Source organism: Leishmania major, chromosome 31 (assembly GCF_000002725.2).
Source record: "Leishmania major strain Friedlin complete genome, chromosome 31".
Classification (NCBI taxonomy): domain Eukaryota; phylum Euglenozoa; class Kinetoplastea; order Trypanosomatida; family Trypanosomatidae; genus Leishmania; species Leishmania major.
Window position 1 is genome coordinate 1211106 of NC_007272.2, and position 19929 is coordinate 1231034.

The following is a 19929-nucleotide window of genomic DNA, read 5'->3' on the forward strand; positions in this document are numbered from 1 at the left end:
GAGAGGGGGGAGGGGCACAACAACACAACCAAACAAAAGCAGGAGAAAAAACGGCAGTGAAGCAGACATGATAGTGCGGTGAGGCAGCAACGAAGACGAGACCAGTGCAAGGAGAGGCAGGGCGAGTGCAAGAGAACCAGCTCACCAAACCAACCTGGACTGAGCCCAAAGAAGATAATCCGAGTAAAAGGGGAAAGACTCACGCGCTCCTTTCAAGAGGTCTCGGCGTCCGTGGCGGTCTTAAAGCGTGCCGCATGTTTTATCCACGCCCTCTTTACGCACGCCAGGTCTGCCACCACGTTGTTCGAAAAGACCTTCCGCCTCGCCCCGCCTTCATTCTTAAACCGCATGAATAGCATCACAGCAAGCTCATAGGACTCAATAGAGGTGCAGTGTATGAGCCACGTTAGAGTCGACCTATCCGTGGCGGCGGAGTTCGAGGCCATTGTGGCAAACATAGGGTTCCTCTTCGCAAAGATCCCTTTTAGTCGGACGTGCTTCGAGGGTTTCGCCGACCAAGATGCGTTTTCCGCGACTACGGACGCAGAGATGAGTGGCCCGATGTTACTCCGCAGAAAACTGCCCACGGAGGAGCCGTGATTCGTGAGGGAGACCTCCGTGCCTGTGATACACAGCACCATCTTCGCCTTCAAGGAGTCATAGCTGCTTTCGATCGCGTAAGGGCTATAGTGCGGCCACATCTCCACCTTCTGAACGTGGAGGGAGCGGTACAAGACGTCCTGCGGTTTGCTCTTTCGGCTGATGGTGGCCGTGCCGGCGTCGACGTCGATGGTGAGGATGCGCGTGGACCACCTGCCCCGCTCATACATGCCCTGCTTCCGCACTACGATTTGGGGCGGGCGGGCGTCGTTCGGCTGCTCCTGCTGCTGCTGCGATGGCTTCGTCTCAGCCGCCATGCCTGCAGCACAAATGCGGGTATGTGGGGGTGGGATGGGGGGAGACGCGTGGGTGCTGCTGAAGTGCTGTGTGTGTGTGTGTGGTGGTGGGGCTACACGGACGGCGAGGGAAAAGAGTTGAGTGGAGGGCACAGAGGGGGGGGGGAGAACGCACTTATGGGAGGGATGGCAGCCGGGCACAGCGACGGGAAGACGGTGTGGCAGAGGGTGGGCGGAGCAGCAGACAAAGAGCACTCCGGTCTGTATGTTTGTGTGGAGTGAGAAAGAGGAGTGTGTGGAGGGGGGGGGGGACAGTGAAGGAAGCCTACATCTGGTCAGTGAGAGCAGCATCATGCAGAGGATCCTTAGGTGCGAGTCATATCGCCAATTCACAAGCAAGACCGAGCAGCGTAGAGCTTCATTGCTGCCGCCATCGCGGCGCGCATATGCCCATCCCCTGGCAAAGCAGAGGCACTAGACAACAGCTCGGAGCCGCCCATAGAGTGAGTCGCCTTGTTCTTGCCGTTCCCCTTGACGGGCAGGCGTTTCTGTATCTATGTGCGTGTGTGCGTATTTCCGCTCCGTTTTTTTGAGTACTCCGGAGAACCGGATCGATGCGCGATGGCGAGTCGTGGTTGCGTGTGCTCGCCGCACTCACGCTTTCTGCGTTGTTTTTCTGCGAAACACGAAACGCCAATGTCAAACATCGAGCCGCTCTGGTGAGACGAGACGAAGAGAAGGAAAAGAAAAAACGGGTCAGGGAGGTGGGCGGCCACACACACACACACACACACACACACACACACACACACCAGAGAATCATGGAGGCCGTGGAAAATGAGACACGAAATGGCAAACAGTGGGGTAGAGGGGAAGGGGGAGGGGCAGAGCGCACACCCCAGGGATGGACGAGGACACCCTGCGTACTCTGCGTCACGGTTCAGCTCCACATTACAACGCCATGGCCTCCCCTCCGCACCCTTTGCCCTTCCGGATCGCGTCACCTCTCGGCCCCACCCACGGCAGAATGAGGACAATGAGGAGGGATAGTAGAGAAAACACGAAGAGAAAAAGCAGGCGGCTGCCATCTGCTTCTCTTTTATTAGGCGCGTGTGTGGATGGGTGTGTGGGTGCGTGCGTGGGGGTGTACCGGATGCGAGGAAAGGGCGGCGGCCGTGTGGGCGGGTGGGAAGGGCAGGGCAGAGCAAAACAGGCAAAACAGGCAAAACTATGAATGCATCCCTTTTTCGTAGGAATGCTGCCGCGACATCTCGAGAGACGTGCGGTGGTGGTGGAAGCCAAGGAAAAGTCGAGGAGGCCCTGAAGGCGGAGTGCAATGTCGGAAGGGAAGAAGGAGGGGGAGGGGCAGAAGATGTGCACCGAAGGACTACATGTACCGAGATGGAGGCGTATATGTATATGTGTCCCTGTAAAGGGAGGGAAGGGGCAGCATATGCCACGGACGGACACAACGGCACCGCCGCACAGCTGTGCACCAATGAAGCACACAAAGGAGAAAAAGAAGGACGAGAGACATGGGAGTACAGCGCCCCCGAGCCGAGTCGAGCCGAGTAACGAAGACACAAAGACTGGATAAGCAAAGACAGACATAACCATCACCGCAACGCACGCGCGCGCACACATCTGCGATCATGTGACAAGCGAGCACCGCCGATGTTTCACCGGCACACGCGTGCGCCGGAGGATGCGCAGAGCGGGCTGCGCGAGCAAAAAACGAAAGGCGTCGCCACGCGAAAGGGAGGAGTGGCGCAGTGCGAAGGTCCGGCACAGGGCATGAGGAGGATGAGGGGATAACGAGGAGGGGGTACCGCGTGCACGCCGCGATGACAAGGAACGCGCCCCCTCTCCGCCATCCTGCAAGGAGACGGCAAAACAAGCATCACCACCGCGTCCTTCACAGCGAGGTGTAGGCGCACGACATGAGGGGAAACAAAAACAACAACAGCAACAAAAAAAAAGCAGATGAGACGCACAAAGTGAATTGCGGTACAGCAGCGCGAATGGAGGCGAAGAGGAGGACAACACCACACGTGACAGTAGCAGACAGAGTATGCTCGATAAATCTGCGGTGACACGCTTTACACGAAATCAGTATCGAGGCGCATTCGGCAGGGCGCAGGCGCCGAAAAGGAAAGGGGCAATGATGGTGGTTGGAGGGCGGGTGAGCTACAACATAGAGAAGCCGCCAAAGGCACTGCAACACTAGTGCACAATCTTGAAGGAAAGCTGCGGTTGCAGAGATCCCTTCGGCAAACATAATGGTGATGAGGCAGCCGGCAGCGGCGTGGGCCAGAGCACTGTGAGAAGGGACTGCGAGAGCGACACGCTTTGCTGCTGCTGCGAGGAGAAAGGAGCGAAGGAGGTTCCTCCACCATGTGCACACCGAAACTGGGACGAACACCGCGCAAGACGCACGCCAGGTCGCGGTCGCTTCTCGCCGACGTGCACACACCACCCAAAGAGAGCGCATAGACATAGCCATGCTGCGCAACGCACAGATACCGGAAGATGCGCTTCACAGTTAGCTTCCGGACCGGAGTGCACCACCGATGGACTTTGCGCCTGTGGTCTCCTCAGCCCACGCCTTCTGTACGCGCTCGAGGTCCTGGAGAACGTGGTCGCCGAACAAGCGCTTGCGCTTGCCCTCCGTGTTCCGCATGTTGCGGAGAAGCATCACTGCAAGCTCGTACGAGTCGATCGAGGTGAAGCGGATCATCCAGCTGTCGCACAGGTCGTCGTTTGCGCTTGTCGCCGTTGCAGGATGACGCTCCTTCTGCTTCTGAGAAAGTGTCGCCGCTGCCACCGGCGGGCGCTCAATGTTCAGCGACGCATCCAGGGAGATGCTTGAGGGGACGCTTGGCACACGAATCATCTCCGCCACATCCGCAGTGGTGACCGCCTCCACGGACATCTTCGGCACGGGCACCTGCTTGCCAAAGATGCGCAACGTCATCTTCGCTTTGAGGGAGTTGAAATGGCCACTAATCTCGCTTGCCTTGTACCGCGGCCACATCTGCACATGCGCCACCTCCAGGGAGTGGTAAAAGACGTGCTCCGGGTGATGCTTGCGGCTGATGGTCACCGTGTCGCTCTTCGTGTCAATCGTGAGGACGCGCTGCGTCCAGCTGCCCGGCTCTAGGGATCCCTGCTTCAGCACAGAAAACTGCACCGCTTTGGACATGGTGAGAATGGTAGCGTACGAGGCAATGAGGAAAACGGCGAAGGGCAGAATAGGGGAGGGGAGAGAAGTGGGCGTCGGCAGACGGCGGATGTAAAAAATCTACAGGAGAAGAAAACCAAGCGAGGAGAGCCCCAAACAAAAAACGTCCTGCCGTGGGGCCGTCAGCTGGAGCAGAGACGACCGTGGAAAATGAGAGCCGGAGAAAGGCGACACTGGCGTGGCTGCTGAGAAGGTGGTTGCCTGTGCGCACAGAGAGAAAGATGGCAGAAAGATTGCTACGAGGCAATGGTGGTGGCGCCATTCACGTGTGGGTGCATCAAGGCGGTGTACACATGGGGAGGAGGCAGAAGGGTACGACGGAGAGAAGTAGCAGGCGCAGAGACCGGTGCCGGCGCCGCGCTATGCATAGAAGTGACGAGGAGACGTCCGACCGCAGAGGTAATGCGTAAAGAGCACATGCATAGGGTTTATTTAGCTGACGGCAGATGCTTAGCGCCACGAGCCGGCCAGCACCACCGTGGCACGATGCGCGCCTCGTCGACTGGATAGACCTTCGCAGAACTGAGCTTTCCAGCATGAAGAGAAGAGCAAATGAGATTGTCCCGCAGAAGGGTGCACGCACTCTCGCCGGCGGAGGCAGAGACCAAACACTGAAATACACACAGACACGCACGCACGCAAGCGAAAAAAAGAAAAAGTTGCGTCAGTCAACGTGCAGAGGTGCTTCGCAGGCAAGCCTGCTCGACAGCAGCGCACAAAGAGCGTGAGCACTGGAAAGGGAGGAACACCTCAAGAGAGCCAGCTCGAGAAGACGCGCAAGGAGTTCGGAAAGAAAGCAAGAGAAGGCAGGAAGCAGCAAGGGAGGCCGAGGCATACCTGCTCACACGGACACAGACAGCGAGGCACTCGAGCAGGCACGACGGCCGTTGTCTATCGCGCATGCGCTTTGCTACCAGTGAAGCTGGTGCAAGAAAGCAGAAAAAAGTGAGAGCGGAGGGAGGGGAGAGGGGCAATGAGGCGGAAGGGGGAGGGGGGAGAAGTGACGGAGCGGAAAGGATCGTGTAGTCGAGAGCGCGTGCGTCTCGGGACGTCATCTTCGCATGTCCGTCTCCGCGAGGGCGTGCGTAGGATGCGCGCGTCTGTGCAGGTTGCTGGTTTCTCAGCCAACACAGAATACAATAATCCATGAAGGCGAACAAAGAAACGAAAGAAAAGACAGCACGCCAATCGAATGAACGCCAGGAAGCATGACAGGACGAATCGACAGAGACCTGAGAACCTTCCGCTCCCGACAACAAGCTCGACTCGATCTCCTCGAAGGGTGCAAGCGATCACCTCGCAAAGTACGGCAACCGCAGGCACGCCGAAAGAAGAGATGGGGCGCTATCGCCCTCAGCAGGGGCCTCAGGCAAAACTGTGAAAAGCAAAAGGCCCGCGTCTCGATAGCCGAACGACTATCCGCTCAGCCGCCGATGTATCTCTGTTTGCCTCGCTTCGATCCCAGCGCGCGCGCCCTACTTGGACCGTGTTTGCTGCCACTGTGCGCGAATCGGTGCCAGCACATCCTTCAAGTTGCCGTAGACGACCGGGTGTGGAAGAAACTCCTCTGTTTCTAACTCGCCGGTGACTCCTTCGCATCCCTCCTCCAGGCGCTGAGTCTCGCCATACCGGACGACAGAATAGTTCTCCCCAGCCGTCTGCATGGATTGAACGAGGTGCATGGCCTTTTCAAAGTCTTCGTAGTTGTTGAAGCGCAGCATCCACGTGTACTTCTCCGCCTTGTGCCCCTTTATCGTGTAGCGGTAGATCTTTACTGGACCGGTGGCGCTCTGCTTCTCACGCACCCCGATCTTTGCAGGAATTCCCTTCATGCGCACCGTCAGCATCACCTCCGTCGACGAGAAGCTCTCCTTGACGTGCTTCTTATTGTACTGCGGCCAAACCTGAACCCTGGAGACGCGCATGCACGCGTGAAACCTGTCCCCTGGCCTGCCACGGTCTGTGATGGCGGCGATGCCAAGCTTGGCGTGAAGGGAGAGGACGCACCCGGTCCACTTGTCTGCCTTGAGGCTGCTCTGCTTCTGTACAGGGAATTCCTCCATTTCAGCGAATTTGTGGGAGATTTGGAGAGGGTGGGTGGGTGGGGGCGAATGCAGAGCGAAGTACTTGCGGGGGTGAGCAGGCAGAAGAAGGTGACGACAATTGGCGTGTCGGAAGATGACCATGCTGACTGTGCTGCGAGGTGGAACGGAAGGCAGCAGAGCCAGAGAGGGAGAGAGCGGTGCCAAGTCGCTCTCCGCTGCACGCGTGCTGCTTCACCTGTTTCGAGCGAGGGTCAAGCAATACTTGTCTCTGACACGGAGGAGGAGTGCGTCTCTCTCTGTTTTCGCTTGCTTTCCCACTGAGGACACGTGAGAGGATGCGCCCATGTCACTCCTACTGCCATGCCAGCAGTCCTTTGAGAGCTTATCTTGTACCCCGCGTCCTGGACACGCTCGCCAGAGCGTGTTTACTGAGGTTTGGCTTGTGTTGCAGGTTTGTCCGGGAAGGTAGAGCCAAGAGCGAGAACTGGAGCAGATATGTGCCCCATACACCTCTTGGCGGTGACGGGAAAAAATGCAGAAATACACGAGGTGCTTCGGAGGAAAAGAACGGAGAGCATACAAAAACACAGCATGCAGCGAAGCGAGAGCACCGGTGATATGAAGTCTCGAAGCACGGCCTCTCACAGCACACGAACATTGCATGTCGGACGCTAGCCGGGCGCAGCAAGGAAGGTGCGGTTATATGCTGCCAGAGAAAAGTATGGAGGCTGACCGAGAAGTCAGTGGTGAAGACGAAATCATAATCATCCACACTAATATGGGGCCTAAGAGCACACGGAAGAGATTCGCGCGAAAGCCACAGCCCAACGAAACGAAAGGCCAAACGACGTAATCATCGACGCCGTCGAGCCAGCAGACACACGCAAGAACGAGATAAGGACGATCGCACACGTGCACCGTGCCACGAGAGCATTCATCTGGAAAATGAACACGTCTTATATATTTGACATCCTAGAGCATATTGGCAGTGGTAATAAAACGCAAGCCTGTGCTGGGAGAAAGAGAGCTAGAGAGCTCGGTGGCCTGTAAAGTTTGGGTTGTTCATGGCATGATCGAGGGCGATAATATTATAGATCTCGGGTGGCAGCTCGTAGCTGTAGATCTTCTCCATCTCTTCCGCCGTGCACTCGCATCGCGTGCAAATACCGAGGTAGATGAGATGGTCCGACACTTTTGTGCCGAGCACGCTGTCGCTGCAGAGCGGGTCCTCGGAGGTGCCTGTGCCCTGGCACAGGTGGTACTTTTCGTCATCCGTGGGGTACCACACCTCCTGTGGCGTGTGCACATAGGTGAACAGGCGCGGTGGCACGTGCGGTACAGGGTCCTTCGCGTGGGTGAGGCGAAACGACCGCTTTCTGGTCAAGACAGACAGAGACCAGTTCGAGAAGTACCCGTTTCCCACGCGTGGTTCACCAAACGTGTAGAGCTCCACCGGTGCCAGGTGCAATGGCGGGGAGGCCGCACTGCGGGACTGCACGCCCTTGCCCAGTACGTCACCCTCCAACATGTTCCACGTTGCGAGCTCGACGGCAGCGAGCATGGCCATTGCACCACCGAGGGAGTGGCCAGTGATGAAGAGGGTGTAGAGGGGATACCGCGCATGCAACAACAGCACATCGTCGATCATTTGTGCGCGAAGGCTGCTGTAAGCCTTGTAGAAGCCGCGGTGAATCTTGCAGCCATTTCCACAGCCGGGGTGCGGGTATGACGTGAGCCGGAAGTCCAAATTTTGAAGCCAGTTCACCGTGTTGTACGTACCGCGGAAGGCCACGACAATCCGCTTCGCGTCATGGTCAACGCCGCTGTATCCGACGTTGCCGGTCGAGTTGTTTTCGTAGATGTTGAAGACCTGAAATTCAGGAGTGGCGTTTGCGCAGGTGACGCCGCAGCCCCAGTGCCTCAAATCCGCCACGTCGCAGTAGGCGGCCTTGGAAAAGTGCAGCGCCTTCCACCCATCGGTGACGCTGTAGCCCGCTGAGTTCACGCCCACGACGGTCGCGTCACCATCGGCTGTCCGGAGAGTCGAGACGGTGTATAGGGTCAGCAACACGATCAGGCCAGCGACGACTGTCGTGAAGCACACCAGCTTCGGCAACTGCGTCATTCTTCCTGCAAGAGTGATGAAATCGGGGCGTAGGAAGAAGGAAGGCCCATCCCCGAGTTCCACACACACACACACACACACACACGCACGCACACACACAAAAAAAGAAGCTAATTCCCCCGCAGAGGTGCACCGGACCGTGGCGATCTCCTGAGCTGGAGAGAGAGCAACAGAAACGGCGTAGATGGAACGCTGAAGAAGCAAACCGTGCGCAGCTCTGCTAGCGCGCGCGAGAGTGAGAGGTGAGAATATGCGGCACGGGGGTATGCCGCTACACGTACTCTTGCCCGGGGGAACTCAGCAGAAGAAACAAGATGGATAGGGATGCCGACGGAGCTCTGCGTGCCTTTTGGGCCGTTCAACAAGAAAAAAGGGGTCGGGGCGGATGGGGGGGGGATGCACAGCGAGGCAGATCGGTAAGAGGACATGGAACACGCGCGCGACCACGTAATCCACGGCTGAGCATGCAGAAGCTTCAGTCCAGATCTGCTAGTGAAGGGCATGCAACCTCTCCGCCACAGGAGGAGGTAGAGTCGCGGAGGTGCGCTGCATACGCTGTCCAGAGCACCTCATGCTACCAGGCACCGCCAGTGCCAGTGTCTGCTGCTCGTGTTGCAGCAGCGTTCCAGTAAGTTTCTTGCCGTTTCGCGTTGCAGCAGACGCTTCGTGGCGCATTCGATATCCAGCAGAGCACACACACACACACACACTTATACACACAGAGGGGAGGGGGAAGTTTTGGAAGCTGCCGGCTTTCGCGCGAAAGAGTTCCGTATCGCACACGGACAGACTACGTGAGAGAGCGCAAGCGAAACGCTGCCGGCGAAGGGAGAGCCGCCCCGCCCCGAATGCTGCTTCAAGAAGACGGGTGCGTGACGGATGAAAGGGCGAACAGGCAGGAGGCCAAGACGAGAAACACAAAGCAAACGCAGGAGGAGGGGACGGGGAGAACGACGACGACAGCACACCCAAAATGATGAGAAGAGGCACGCAAACACGCAGGCACGCAGAGAGGGGCTCACAACGCAACGGAAAGGCAACGATCTAAGCGCTGGCGGAGCAGGTGCTCCCCCACGTTGACAACGAAAAAAGAAAACGTGAGGAATGCATGCGGGGAGCATAAATAAAAAAACAGAATATTGGAAAAGGCAAAAATAACAGCCGTGACAGCACGCACACGAGAGAAGTGCACGACGCAGCCGTGGCACGCATCCACTGGTCCATGGAGAAAGGAGCTTCAGGCGTTCCCCGAGTCCCGTCATTCGTCACGGTACGCCGGATCACCAGGGCGAGGTGCCAGAGGAGCCACCTGATAAACGCCGAGGTAGGCGCCCATACCGGCACCGGCGGCCGGAGCGGAGCTGGCTTGGTGATAGGAAGCGCTCAGGCCAGAGACACGCCTGCCAACCGCCGTTGATGGCGCACTGTAGGGCACTGTACCACCTCTCCTGTACGAGCTGTATGCGCCAGGCAAAGTGTGTGTGATCAGAAATACAGGTACACATTAAAGATGGCTGCGTCCGTACAGCAATGGCAGCAATGGACCCGCACCAGCAGCATAGGTGTCGGCCCAAGAGGGGGCTTCCGGAGCGCCGTACCCGCCGGCACTTGGCGCTGAATAGTAAGAGCAGACAGAGTATGCTGAATCCCCTCCCCAGGGGCGGGGAGGTGCGAGCATGTGCGGCGAATACAGCACACCACAAACGCCTCTAGCTCTCGCTGCTCACGGCGTTGTGTCCCAAGTCACGCGCGCCGAGTGTCGCGCGACGCACAGCAAGGCACGATTGCCCCCCACTCGCCCCTCCCCTATGACGCACCATAACGGCCCATCTGTTCTCGATGCACCGATTGCGGCAAGAGATACGGTTGATGACTCGGCGACGCAAGTCCTCTGCCTTCTCCCGCACCAGGCGCACCGACAGACGCCCACCGCAACGTCGGCCCCCTCTCTCATGTTACGGTCGTATAAGATTTGCTGTTGCGGGCAAGGAAAGGTAAGAGAGGGCGGGTGTGTGCATGTCACACCTCTCGTGCACGAGGGAGGTAATGAGACTCGCAGAAGCGCACGCGCACGCTGGGGCGAAAAGGACATCCGCTCAAACAGAGACACGAAACAACAGAAGGAGGGAGAGGGGGGGAGGGACTGTGCGACGCCCATGCGCAGGTCTCTACTCACACCTACGATGCACACGACCTACATCGGTCTCTCGTGAGCAGTCACTGGCACATGCCTTTCTCTCGCTTGTCCATGTCGATGAGCACAGAGACGCAGGGACACCGGTCCAGCTGGTGCGAAGACAAGCTACTGTGCACACGCTATCGCCACCAGCGGCCCTGGCGGGGCGTTCCTCGCATCCTCCCCTTACGCGCCTCGCTGGCTACGCGCCCTACACCGGTTCTGTAGCCTTCCTCGCAGCCTTTGGAGCGATTTCTGAGCCGTAGTAGAAAGGACGGAACTCGGTGCGGCAAGTGATGGCCTGACGCGAGGGTGCACGCAGCCCAAGCGAGTGCGCCACCGACGCAGCCGACTGCAACGCGGGTGTCAGTTGCCGAGACCCAGGCAGTGGCTGCCACTTGAACGCCCGCCTGTGCATTGCCTGAAATCCATCGGCGTAGTCTTGCAGACGCTGCTCACTTGGCAGAGCAACGAAGGCAAGTCCCTCTGGCTTCAGGGGCGAGAGGGTCAAAGAAGACCGAGTCGGGACAGCCATGGAGATAGTTGGCGCAGTGAGCCTCCTCGTGCCTCGATGCAGAGCATTCGCTTCCACACCCTTCACTTGAGTTGGCGCCTGGTAAGCTGTTGCTCGAAAGCGTGCGCAAGACATGCAGCACATTTCGCATTTCCGTGCCTACACTAATCTGCGGCATCGCAGATGCCATGGAGGCGGAGCAGTCGTTGCACTCATCCAGGAAGGCTACGCAGGGGCTGAAGAGTACATCGGCCTGCTCGCCAGTCGTGAGAAACGCCGCGTACAGCATAGACGGTGCTGTAGGGGCGAGGGGCGTGGAAGTGGTAGCCGCGCCGGTATCAGAGGTACCACTTGCTAGTGGCCCGTTGTACTCCACACCGCCACCAGCAAGGAGAGCGGCAGCGAGCGTGCAATTGCGCCGTTTTCCGCCACAAAGAGAATGTCCTTCTCCGTGATGCACAAGTACACGTGGCTCATGTAAACCCCTACGCGCCCGCTCGGGTCGCACCCCATCATCCTGCCATGAAGGCAGGTGTACACGACGGCGACGGCAAGCTGATGAAAAGCTGGCTGAAGGTAGAGCGGAAAGCTTCCCAGTCGCAGCCCCGTTGCGCGGGGTCGACTCCGGTGCAGAGGCCGCCGTGAGCAAGAAAAGCAGAACCCATCCCTGGTAAGCGTGTCGGCAACCCAGTGTGACGACATGGTGCATGGCATGGTAGTGGTCGCACTGGAGTTTCCAGCCCTCCCGACCTCTCCCGAAGAAGTTCTCGTCGTCTTTGTTGCTGACGGACCTCTCCAAGGACGACGATATCTCTCGCCCTCCCCACGTAGACGCCAATGGTGGGGTCGCTGTTTTGATCCCTTTTGCGGCAGCAGCTGGGGAAGCTGCTGCTGCTCAGCCTCACTTTCCGGGTCGCTGCTGTCCAGTCGCAAGTAGGCGACACTCTATATGATCATAACCAGCAAGTCGCGCACTTCGAAATTCTACGCGCGCGGTAGTTCATTGCATGGCCTGCCTCCGTGCACTTGCGCATGATGGGGTAGACCTTCATGCGGTGCTTCCGCTCCCACACCTTTGCTGTGTTTCCGCTCAGGTAGGCCCCGTCCGCGTCGCCGGGTCGAAGCACAAATAGCGCAAGGACAGGTTTGGAGCATACTCGCACACCTTCTCAACAGGAGTGACGAGCATTGATGCTTCGATGCTTCTGTTAAGGAAAGCTGATATGTGTGTAGATGCCTCGCCGTGTGATACGTGCCTGTCAGTGCGCGGACGAGCGCGATGGGAGACGAATGTGCTCGCCGCACGCGATCACTGTCGGTTCCACAAGCGGTGTGGCGCGAAAGGGCCACACGTCTGCCTGTGTTGGGCATGCGCAGGTACTGTATATATACATATATATGCGTGTGTGTGTGTTTGTGTGTGTTGGTGAAGAAAGAGCCGACCCAGCGCCACGCATGAAAAGGCCGGCGAGCACGCGGCAGGCGCGGCTGTGGCAGGTGCATACACACATACACAGCGAGCCGATCCTAGCGACAAGCCATGTACGGTGAGCCGCCGCGTCGTGTCTCGCGTAGGTGTATGGCAAACCACTGAAACCGTTTGAATAGAGGGGATACGGGGCTGGGGGCGCTTTCGTGCATCACATCACGCCCGATGCGAATTAATGCAGATGCCGTGGCACACGGGGACGCTCAGCGTCTTCATGGGGATGTATGCGCGTGTCCGCTGCAATGCGTTGGTGGACGTCGTGAAGGAAAGATAGGGAGGTGCATGAAGAACGAGCCCACAGTAAGCCAGCGATACGTGAGACGACCGGCAAGGTGGAGGTCCCACTCACTCCTCGCCACCTTTGACACCGAGTGCCGCTATATCGGTGTCGCCCGAGTGTGGCCTTACTAGTTCAGTAGACATAACCCTCGTTTCTTCGTGCGGGGAACGAAAGACGCAACAGCGCCTCAAATTTTTCGATTGAGCACACGGCGTGCGCAGCCGAACATGCTCTCACCTGCTATCGGTCAAGTGCCGTGCCGACACGGAAAGACGGTCCGCAGCGACGTGCTCCCATGCTCACTAGTCGTCACATGGAAGAAGTCAGCTTTACCGCCATGCAGGCAGGGGCGCTGGTGTGTTTCTGTGTCGACACTCGCAAAAAGAAAGGGGCAGTCCATCGACAAGAGACACAAGAGCAGAAAGCATAGCGAGGTGGAGAGCACTTCCCGCATGTGCGTATTCATTGGCGGGTTCAACGAATAGGGTTCACAGCCCGAGCGCACAATCGAATTCGGCACTCCTGTGGCACCGCATCACATTTTTTCTATGGTGTGGGAGGGGGAGGACATGGCTCTGCTTGACCCTCAAAACCCCGAACGCCACGCCGCTGTTCTTCCAACAAGGTGCGCTGATGTCGACGTGTACCTTGGATAGCTCAGCGTACGCGCAGTGCACGCGACGCACAGTCGTCGCGTACTGCTCAATGGCAGCCTTGAAGGTGTGGCCGCGCTCCTTTGCGTCGCGCTCAGCGCGCCGGATCAGGCAGATGTCAAGTGGTGTACCCACGAAGATGAGACAGTCCATCGCTTTACACAGCTCCGCGTTTGTGAAGAGGAGAATGCCCTCGACCATGATGATGCGCGTCGGCGTCGTTGTGACCGTGTTGCCAGAGCGGGCGTGGCGCACATAGTCGTACGGGGGCACCTGCACCCTCTTGCCCGCCCTCAGCTCGAAAACGTGCGTCGCCCGCAGCTCTTGCTCGAGCGACTTTGGGTGACTGTAGTCGGTTGAGGGGTGCTCACCCTCAGGGACGTTGGACTCGTCCCTGTGGTAGAGCTCTTCGCAGAAGATGCCGGAGCGGTTGGGGCCGCGGTCCCCCGGATGAGCCCCGATACGATGCGCTCGCTCAGCGACGACTTGTCGGAGCCCGAGGCGCAGGAGCTGGCGAGCACGGCACACACCATGGCTGTCACCACCTGTGAAAAGCAGCGATGCGTGTTTGTATGTACTCTCGAGAGATCTGCACATATGCTGCGGAAGGAACGGAGGCTGGATCATGGCAGAACGCCATGGAGTTGTGACGACAAGGCTTCTCACGTCCCCCTGCACGTGATAGAGATGATGACAGCTGCTTTCGGAGACGGCTGCACTCCTTTGCGATGACACGGAAGGAGATCGCATGAAGCACAAGGCGAAGAATCCGCTTGCATGTGGGAAGACGCACCTATCATTCACCACAGCCGACTTCTTGTCCCTTTCCCCCAGAGTTCAGTACCACGTGTGAGCAAGTAGCTGGGCGACGGCCGAAGGGGCACGCGACCACACACACACACACACACACACACACGAGTCCCGTCTGTCACTGGAAAAGGAGCTTCAGTATCCCATTTGGTTCTCCATCTCGTTGGGTATCGTCACGGATATGTCGTCCAGCTCAGGCGCGATCTTTACCTGACATGACAGCCTCGATGTCTTGGTGACCTTCGGTGCCAGGTCCAGCATGTCCATCTCATCCTCACTTGGTGCGTCGAGGAGCTTCTGGTAGGACGCCGCCGTGAAGATGACATGGCAGGTGCTGCACGCGCAGGTCCCGTCGCACGCCGCTTCCATGTCCATCTTGGCTACATCACGGATCACCTCCATCAAGGTGAGCCCCAGTGCAGCCTCAACCGTCTTCTCCGTCCCCTCTGTCTCGCTCTTGATGTGAACCTTCACCTTGCCAGGGGTGGTCGACGGTGACAGAGAAGGAGGTGGCGAGGAGCACCAGCGGAGGGACGCACCTGAAGAGGTTGTGAGGGGCGCTGATGCGGCGGGGTGACGTGCACAAAGCACGACCCTGGGTAGCGCGAGACGGTGCATTCAGAGTGTGTGCGTGCAGAGCGTCGTGATAGAACGCCGCTGATGTCAGCCGCGTCGACACTGTATGGTCGTGTGTGGGTGTGGCTTTGCCGAATGCGGTGGCTGCACAGTGTGGTGCAGCCCCCTGCAAAACACCGGCGCAGATAGACGAGGGCGGTAAAGGGCGCGGCCTTCGTGGATTGCATCCTTGAAGCGATACAGAGCGACACAGGGAGATGGAGTGAACAGTAGAAGGTGACGTGTGCGGGGCTTGGCTCGATCATTTTTTTTGTCGTTCCTCGCGGTACAACACACTCCTTTGCCCTGTGAGGTTCCCGATCGCCTCGCGAACCGAGTCGGGCGAGCAACGAAATGCATAGGCCACACCAAAGGAACATCATGAGAAGCGTGCACTTCCCACCCCCGTCTCCGCACGGGATTGAGAGCGCATGTGTAAGTGCTTCCTCATCATAAATCGAGATGCACTGCTGTTTGGGTGTGCATCGCTGGGCGCTGCAGTCCGTGTTGAAACACCGCGAGTGATACCGCGACAGTGTGGACGATTATAAAGGAAAGCTCTCCGGCAACGCAAGGATAGAGAGAGGGTGGAGGCGAGGAGAAGGACATGCGCGAGAGCACTGGATGTATCCTTAGCAGCTAGACAAGCCTTCACGATAGACCCCGCCCCACCCCACCCCATGCCGCCGCTCACCCATCACATCAGCAGGTTCGTAACATTCTTTGGAAGCACCACCTCCAAGCCGTCCATCGCCGGGGTGAGGGTGATTTGGCACGCGAGCCGGGAGGTGTCCTGGAGGTCGAGTGCTTTGTCGAGGACGTCTTGTTCCTGCTCGGACGGCTTCCCAAGCTTCTTGAAGCATGCCTCGGAGAGATACACGTGACAGGTCGAGCACTGCGCGCAGCCATCGCAGGCCCCATCCATCTCCAGCCTCGCCACGTCGCGAATCGCATGCATCAGAGACATGCCGACTGGCGCCTCGAAGTCGCACGGAGTGCCATCCCGTGTCCTGGCACAGACCTTCACTTTACCAGGTATGCTGTACAGGACACGGGAGGTGTAAAGAGCGCCGGCAAGGGCCATAGGTGGCCTCAGCAAGACGCCCGTGGCGAGCAGCAGAGAATGATTCCTCATTGTAATAGGGATCAATGATCGCCTCAACCGCAGAACGGGGGTGGTGGGTGCACGCAACGTGCACCGATCTCACGCGGTTTGGGTAGCCTAGCCGCTATAACGCGGCACGCCAGCTCCTCCGCGAAAAACTTGGGTGCGCCGTCCTTCTCGCGCAGTGATCGCACACAGGACGGAATGGAGAAGAAACAGCGAGATAAAAGAGGCAACAGTGAATGGCAAAGAGGGGTGAATGCAAGCCGACGCAGTATCCAAAGGCGTAGGCGATGGAAGCTGAATGCTTCTGCTGAGGTCCGGTACCTTCTTCGCATTTTGGCAGAGACTCTGAGTAGAACGACACACACAAGCGCAACTGTCACTTTACCAGTGTTGCTGCTGACCAACGCATTGTCGTCACGTGGACCGAGCTGCTGTGTATGCGTGATGCCATTGCTTCGCACACGTTGATGATCAAGATGTGCTCTCCGTTCGGCGACGGTGGTGCTCCATGCTAGTCAGTGCACAGTCAGTGCTCAGAAGACCGTCTCATCGGTGTTCGACGTCAACAACACCCTCGCTGTGCCGGCGGAGCACCACGCTGAAACTTAGAGAGGAGAATCACAAGTCTGTGAAGGGCACCAGACACAACAAACGCATCCGCCACAGTATTGATGCTGTGCACACCAAAGAGAAACGCTGCTCGTCCAGACGACATACTCCGCGCTGAACTGCAGACTGAGCGCTGCGGCCGCTTTCGCTGCATTAGATGCACACACGTTGCGGCCACTTCGCCCCTCTAGGAGCGGTCCGTCTCCTGCGACGGCAGCTCCACCTCCAAGCCATCCAACTCAGGGGTCAGGTCTACCTGGCACGCAAGCCGGGACGTCTCCTCCACGTCTAGAGCCCTGGCTAGAACGTCCTCTTCCACCTCGGAGGGCCCTTCTATCTTTTTGAAGGACGCCGCCGAGAGTTTCACGTGACACGTAGCGCAGACCATTGCCCCGTTGCAGGTGCCCTCCACATCCATCTTCGAGACGTCACGGAGGGCGTGCATGAGAGAGATGCCCACCGGCACATACACATGGCAGTGCGTGCCGTCTCGCTTCTTGACGCGTAACTCCACTTTACCTGGAGCGCTGCTGAGCGCACGCGAAGCACTGAGCGGTGCCAACGCCAGCATGCAGCGCGGGAGTACGTGGCCAAGAATAAACCTTCGGTGCATCCTTGTTCACTGCGACACGAGGCAAGGGTGATTACGCGAAAGACGACATGAGCACTCTGATGTTCAGAAGAGCCGCGGTGGGCAGTACGCCGACACGCAAGAAGCGAAGTCGGCCAGAGTCGACACCCGTGAGAGTCGGTGTTGGGGTGCGCCTTTCTCGGATGCGACACGGAAGGGGATGGGCAGACCGACGCCTCCGTTCCTCCGTTCGTCTCTCTCGCTCGTGCGTGCGTCTCTGTCCCGACACTGTAGCGTGCACGTCTAGCGTCTCTGCGATAGGAGGCGACAAGGAAGATGTGTACAACGACAGGAAAGGGGGCAAGAGAGAGGAGGGGAGGAAGATGATAGACGAGATCGGCAAGTCAGGGGCCTGGCGCTCAACGATGCGTTGGACTGTCAGTTGTCGGGAGGAGATGCTGTCGGCGACGACGAGGGTGCTGCGTGGTCTTGTGTTGATGACGTCCGCATCTCTCTGCTAAGCTGCCTGTATGCATATGTGTGTGCGCGCACCTGTCAGCTCAGCGGCGCGATATAATGAAGGCCGGATGTCTGCAGGGAAGACACGGGAAAGGGCGGCAACGGAGAGCCGACTTGCCAGCCGCGCAGAGGCAAGACGACATCACTCAGTTGTCCCCTCGGCGAGAGCGTATGTTGCCCATAAGTGAGGCGTGCTCCGTGCGCGTAGGGAGTCGCTTGTCAAGCGCAGACACCCCTTCCCCAAGGGTGCGGTCAGCCCAACAAGTCCGATTCCATAACAAGGGGCGCTGCACGGCATTCGCCCGTCCACCAAACTCTGCACGGATCAGCAATGCACACATTGGTCCTCCGCCGACTCCTTCGCTCATCCGCTCACTTCTTGGTGGAGCGTCGATAGGCAGCCTGCCATCGCACGTCCAGCGTGCTCTTTGGCAGGTCGATTTCAATTCCATTGAGCTCCCCTGACAAAGTGAGCTGGCAGCTGAGCCGTGAGGCATCCGATACACCAGACGCCTTATCAAGGCAGTCCTGCTCTGCATCCGTGATGGCAAACAGCCTTCCCACCTTGCCTAGCCACTCCGCAGAGTGAAGGAGAACATGGCAGGTGGAGCACTGGCAGGTGCCGTTGCAAGCCCCCGGCACCTCCACCGGCAGAGTGGTGTCGTCACGGATTGCCTCCATCAAGTTGTCGCCCTCATTGTACATACGCTCGTAGGCGGTTCCGTCACGGTCGCGGATACGCACGAGAACCTTGCCAGGTGTCTCGGAGCGGAGGGACGTCGCTGAAGACACGGAGGGAGGAGAGAGGCCAGTCCCTGAGGCGCAGCATAACCTGGAGAGCTTGATGGGCGTCATCGTACCACTGAGACTTCTGGGCAGTGGCAAGGTCACAAGGGAGCAACCGCGGCGACGGACAAACATGGAGCTGGAGAACCACAAGAAAAGATGTGCACCTCCACATGATCAAGCAGAGAAAATAAGGGTTGCCCTCGCACGGGAGCCGACGAGCCGTCCGCTGACGTCAAAGTTGCAGTGACAACGAAGGATGAGCATAGCGGATGATGAGAGTAGAGGTCTACAAGTGACAACCACGAGACTCAGGGAGGCGCGGATGATCAACATGAGTGAGAGGAGGAGTCCTCCTCGCCCTATTTCGTCGCCTCATAGGCGAGCATCCGTTTTCTTGAGCAAGGATGTTACGAGGTCGCTAGACAGTCCCGAGAAGCTCTCTCTCTCTCTGTGTGTGTGTGTGTGTGCGCGCGCAGCGAGGATGGAGATGAGCAACACAACGGAAACTCTCAACGCTACCGTTTGACGCGGCACACACACACACAGGCAGAGTCCGTATGCGCATCCTTCGCTGTGCCTTAGGTGGGTGCAAGAGCAACGACTCTCTCTCTCTCTCTGCCACCCACTACCTCCCTTCTTTTCTCCTCCCTTTTCACGCAAACCCAACGCGCATGCAAAACCTCTTCGCATCACCGTGGGGAAGCAGAGGACCAACGCCCCTCCACTCGTCTCTGTTCCAAAGGCTCTGTGAGCGGCCTTTACGCGTCACTGAGAGACACACACGCACGACAGGATACAGCACTCCCACTTACAGGCAGAAAAACAAAGCAAGGTGCCTTTGCCTAATACAGCAGCAGGGGGTAGCACCACAGCTGTCGCTGCCCCCTCCCCTCTCCCCACCACACATACACACACACACACACACCACTCTACCCTGCCTACATCATAAATAGAAGACGACATAATTTAAAAACTCACACATGAAAAGGATTACATGCATACGTCAAAGAAAAAAAAGTGAAAGAAACTACGTAGAAAAGCAGCAATGGATTTTGTGAGCAGTGCCACCCCCTCAGCATAGAACTGACAGCCGCGGCAGACTTAGTACACGTACGCACACACACACACACACACATATGCATATATACCAATCCGTCAACGGGGTAACGGCGGCACAGTGGAAGGATATAAAGAGGAATGATAGAGCAAAGGGAGAGGAGAAAAAGGCCATACACAGACACACACGCCGCAAGCATACGCACAATGTGTGCCGTCGACCACGCCAGGAACACCTGGCATTTACTACATCTTCAAACTTACTCACAAGTACCCTCTATTACTTTCTTCATAAAGAAGACGAAAACTGTCGTAAACTAGCGTCTGCATGGTGCAGACCAATCTGCACGCAAAAGCAGAGTGTGCAGCAGCAGCAGCAGCAGCAGCAGCGTCAACACAAGCTGAGAACGAATTCTTCTCCACCCTGTGC

At 58.0% G+C, this 19929-nt stretch overlaps 9 protein-coding genes, 1 non-coding gene and 1 pseudogene across 10 annotated transcripts, besides 1 other annotated feature; all 11 read right to left on the reverse strand.

Moving 5' to 3' along the window:
* Nucleotides 1-212: 212 nt before the first annotated feature.
* LMJF_31_2430 (hypothetical protein) lies at nucleotides 213-1250 on the reverse strand (the record flags this gene model as incomplete). The annotated part of the gene is made up of 1 exon (XM_001685178.1): nucleotides 213-1250. The coding sequence occupies one exon, from the start codon at nucleotides 1248-1250 to the stop codon at nucleotides 213-215; it is 1038 nt and encodes a 345-aa protein (XP_001685230.1).
* A 2188-nt stretch (nucleotides 1251-3438) lies between these two features.
* On the reverse strand, nucleotides 3439-4098 carry LMJF_31_2440 (hypothetical protein; the record flags this gene model as incomplete). Its single annotated transcript, XM_001685179.1, has 1 exon — nucleotides 3439-4098. One exon carries the CDS (start codon nucleotides 4096-4098, stop codon nucleotides 3439-3441), a length of 660 nt encoding a protein of 219 aa, XP_001685231.1.
* A 1514-nt stretch (nucleotides 4099-5612) lies between these two features.
* On the reverse strand, nucleotides 5613-6323 carry LMJF_31_2450 (hypothetical protein; the record flags this gene model as incomplete). Its single annotated transcript, XM_001685180.1, has 1 exon — nucleotides 5613-6323. One exon carries the CDS (start codon nucleotides 6321-6323, stop codon nucleotides 5613-5615), a length of 711 nt encoding a protein of 236 aa, XP_001685232.1.
* Nucleotides 6324-7209: 886 nt separating this feature from the next.
* LMJF_31_2460 (putative lipase) lies at nucleotides 7210-8307 on the reverse strand (the record flags this gene model as incomplete). The annotated part of the gene is made up of 1 exon (XM_001685181.1): nucleotides 7210-8307. One exon carries the CDS (start codon nucleotides 8305-8307, stop codon nucleotides 7210-7212), a length of 1098 nt encoding a protein of 365 aa, XP_001685233.1.
* Nucleotides 8308-11178: 2871 nt separating this feature from the next.
* Nucleotides 11179-12186, reverse strand: LMJF_31_2461 (annotated as a pseudogene).
* Nucleotides 11179-12186: a sequence feature.
* Nucleotides 11182-12226, reverse strand: LMJF_31_ncRNA. The gene has a single exon (XR_002460984.1). It is a non-coding gene (non-coding RNA).
* Nucleotides 12227-13254: 1028 nt separating this feature from the next.
* LMJF_31_2470 (uridine kinase-like protein) lies at nucleotides 13255-14169 on the reverse strand (the record flags this gene model as incomplete). The annotated part of the gene is made up of 1 exon (XM_001685182.1): nucleotides 13255-14169. The coding sequence occupies one exon, from the start codon at nucleotides 14167-14169 to the stop codon at nucleotides 13255-13257; it is 915 nt and encodes a 304-aa protein (XP_001685234.1).
* A 195-nt stretch (nucleotides 14170-14364) lies between these two features.
* On the reverse strand, nucleotides 14365-14847 carry LMJF_31_2480 (ferredoxin 2fe-2s-like protein; the record flags this gene model as incomplete). Its single annotated transcript, XM_001685183.1, has 1 exon — nucleotides 14365-14847. The coding sequence occupies one exon, from the start codon at nucleotides 14845-14847 to the stop codon at nucleotides 14365-14367; it is 483 nt and encodes a 160-aa protein (XP_001685235.1).
* A 694-nt stretch (nucleotides 14848-15541) lies between these two features.
* LMJF_31_2490 (ferredoxin, 2fe-2s-like protein) lies at nucleotides 15542-15979 on the reverse strand (the record flags this gene model as incomplete). Its single annotated transcript, XM_001685184.1, has 1 exon — nucleotides 15542-15979. One exon carries the CDS (start codon nucleotides 15977-15979, stop codon nucleotides 15542-15544), a length of 438 nt encoding a protein of 145 aa, XP_001685236.1.
* A 772-nt stretch (nucleotides 15980-16751) lies between these two features.
* LMJF_31_2500 (ferredoxin, 2fe-2s-like protein) lies at nucleotides 16752-17177 on the reverse strand (the record flags this gene model as incomplete). The annotated part of the gene is made up of 1 exon (XM_001685185.1): nucleotides 16752-17177. The coding sequence occupies one exon, from the start codon at nucleotides 17175-17177 to the stop codon at nucleotides 16752-16754; it is 426 nt and encodes a 141-aa protein (XP_001685237.1).
* Nucleotides 17178-18026: 849 nt separating this feature from the next.
* On the reverse strand, nucleotides 18027-18575 carry LMJF_31_2510 (ferredoxin, 2fe-2s-like protein; the record flags this gene model as incomplete). Its single annotated transcript, XM_001685186.1, has 1 exon — nucleotides 18027-18575. The coding sequence occupies one exon, from the start codon at nucleotides 18573-18575 to the stop codon at nucleotides 18027-18029; it is 549 nt and encodes a 182-aa protein (XP_001685238.1).
* Between the last annotated feature and the right edge of the window lie 1354 nt (nucleotides 18576-19929).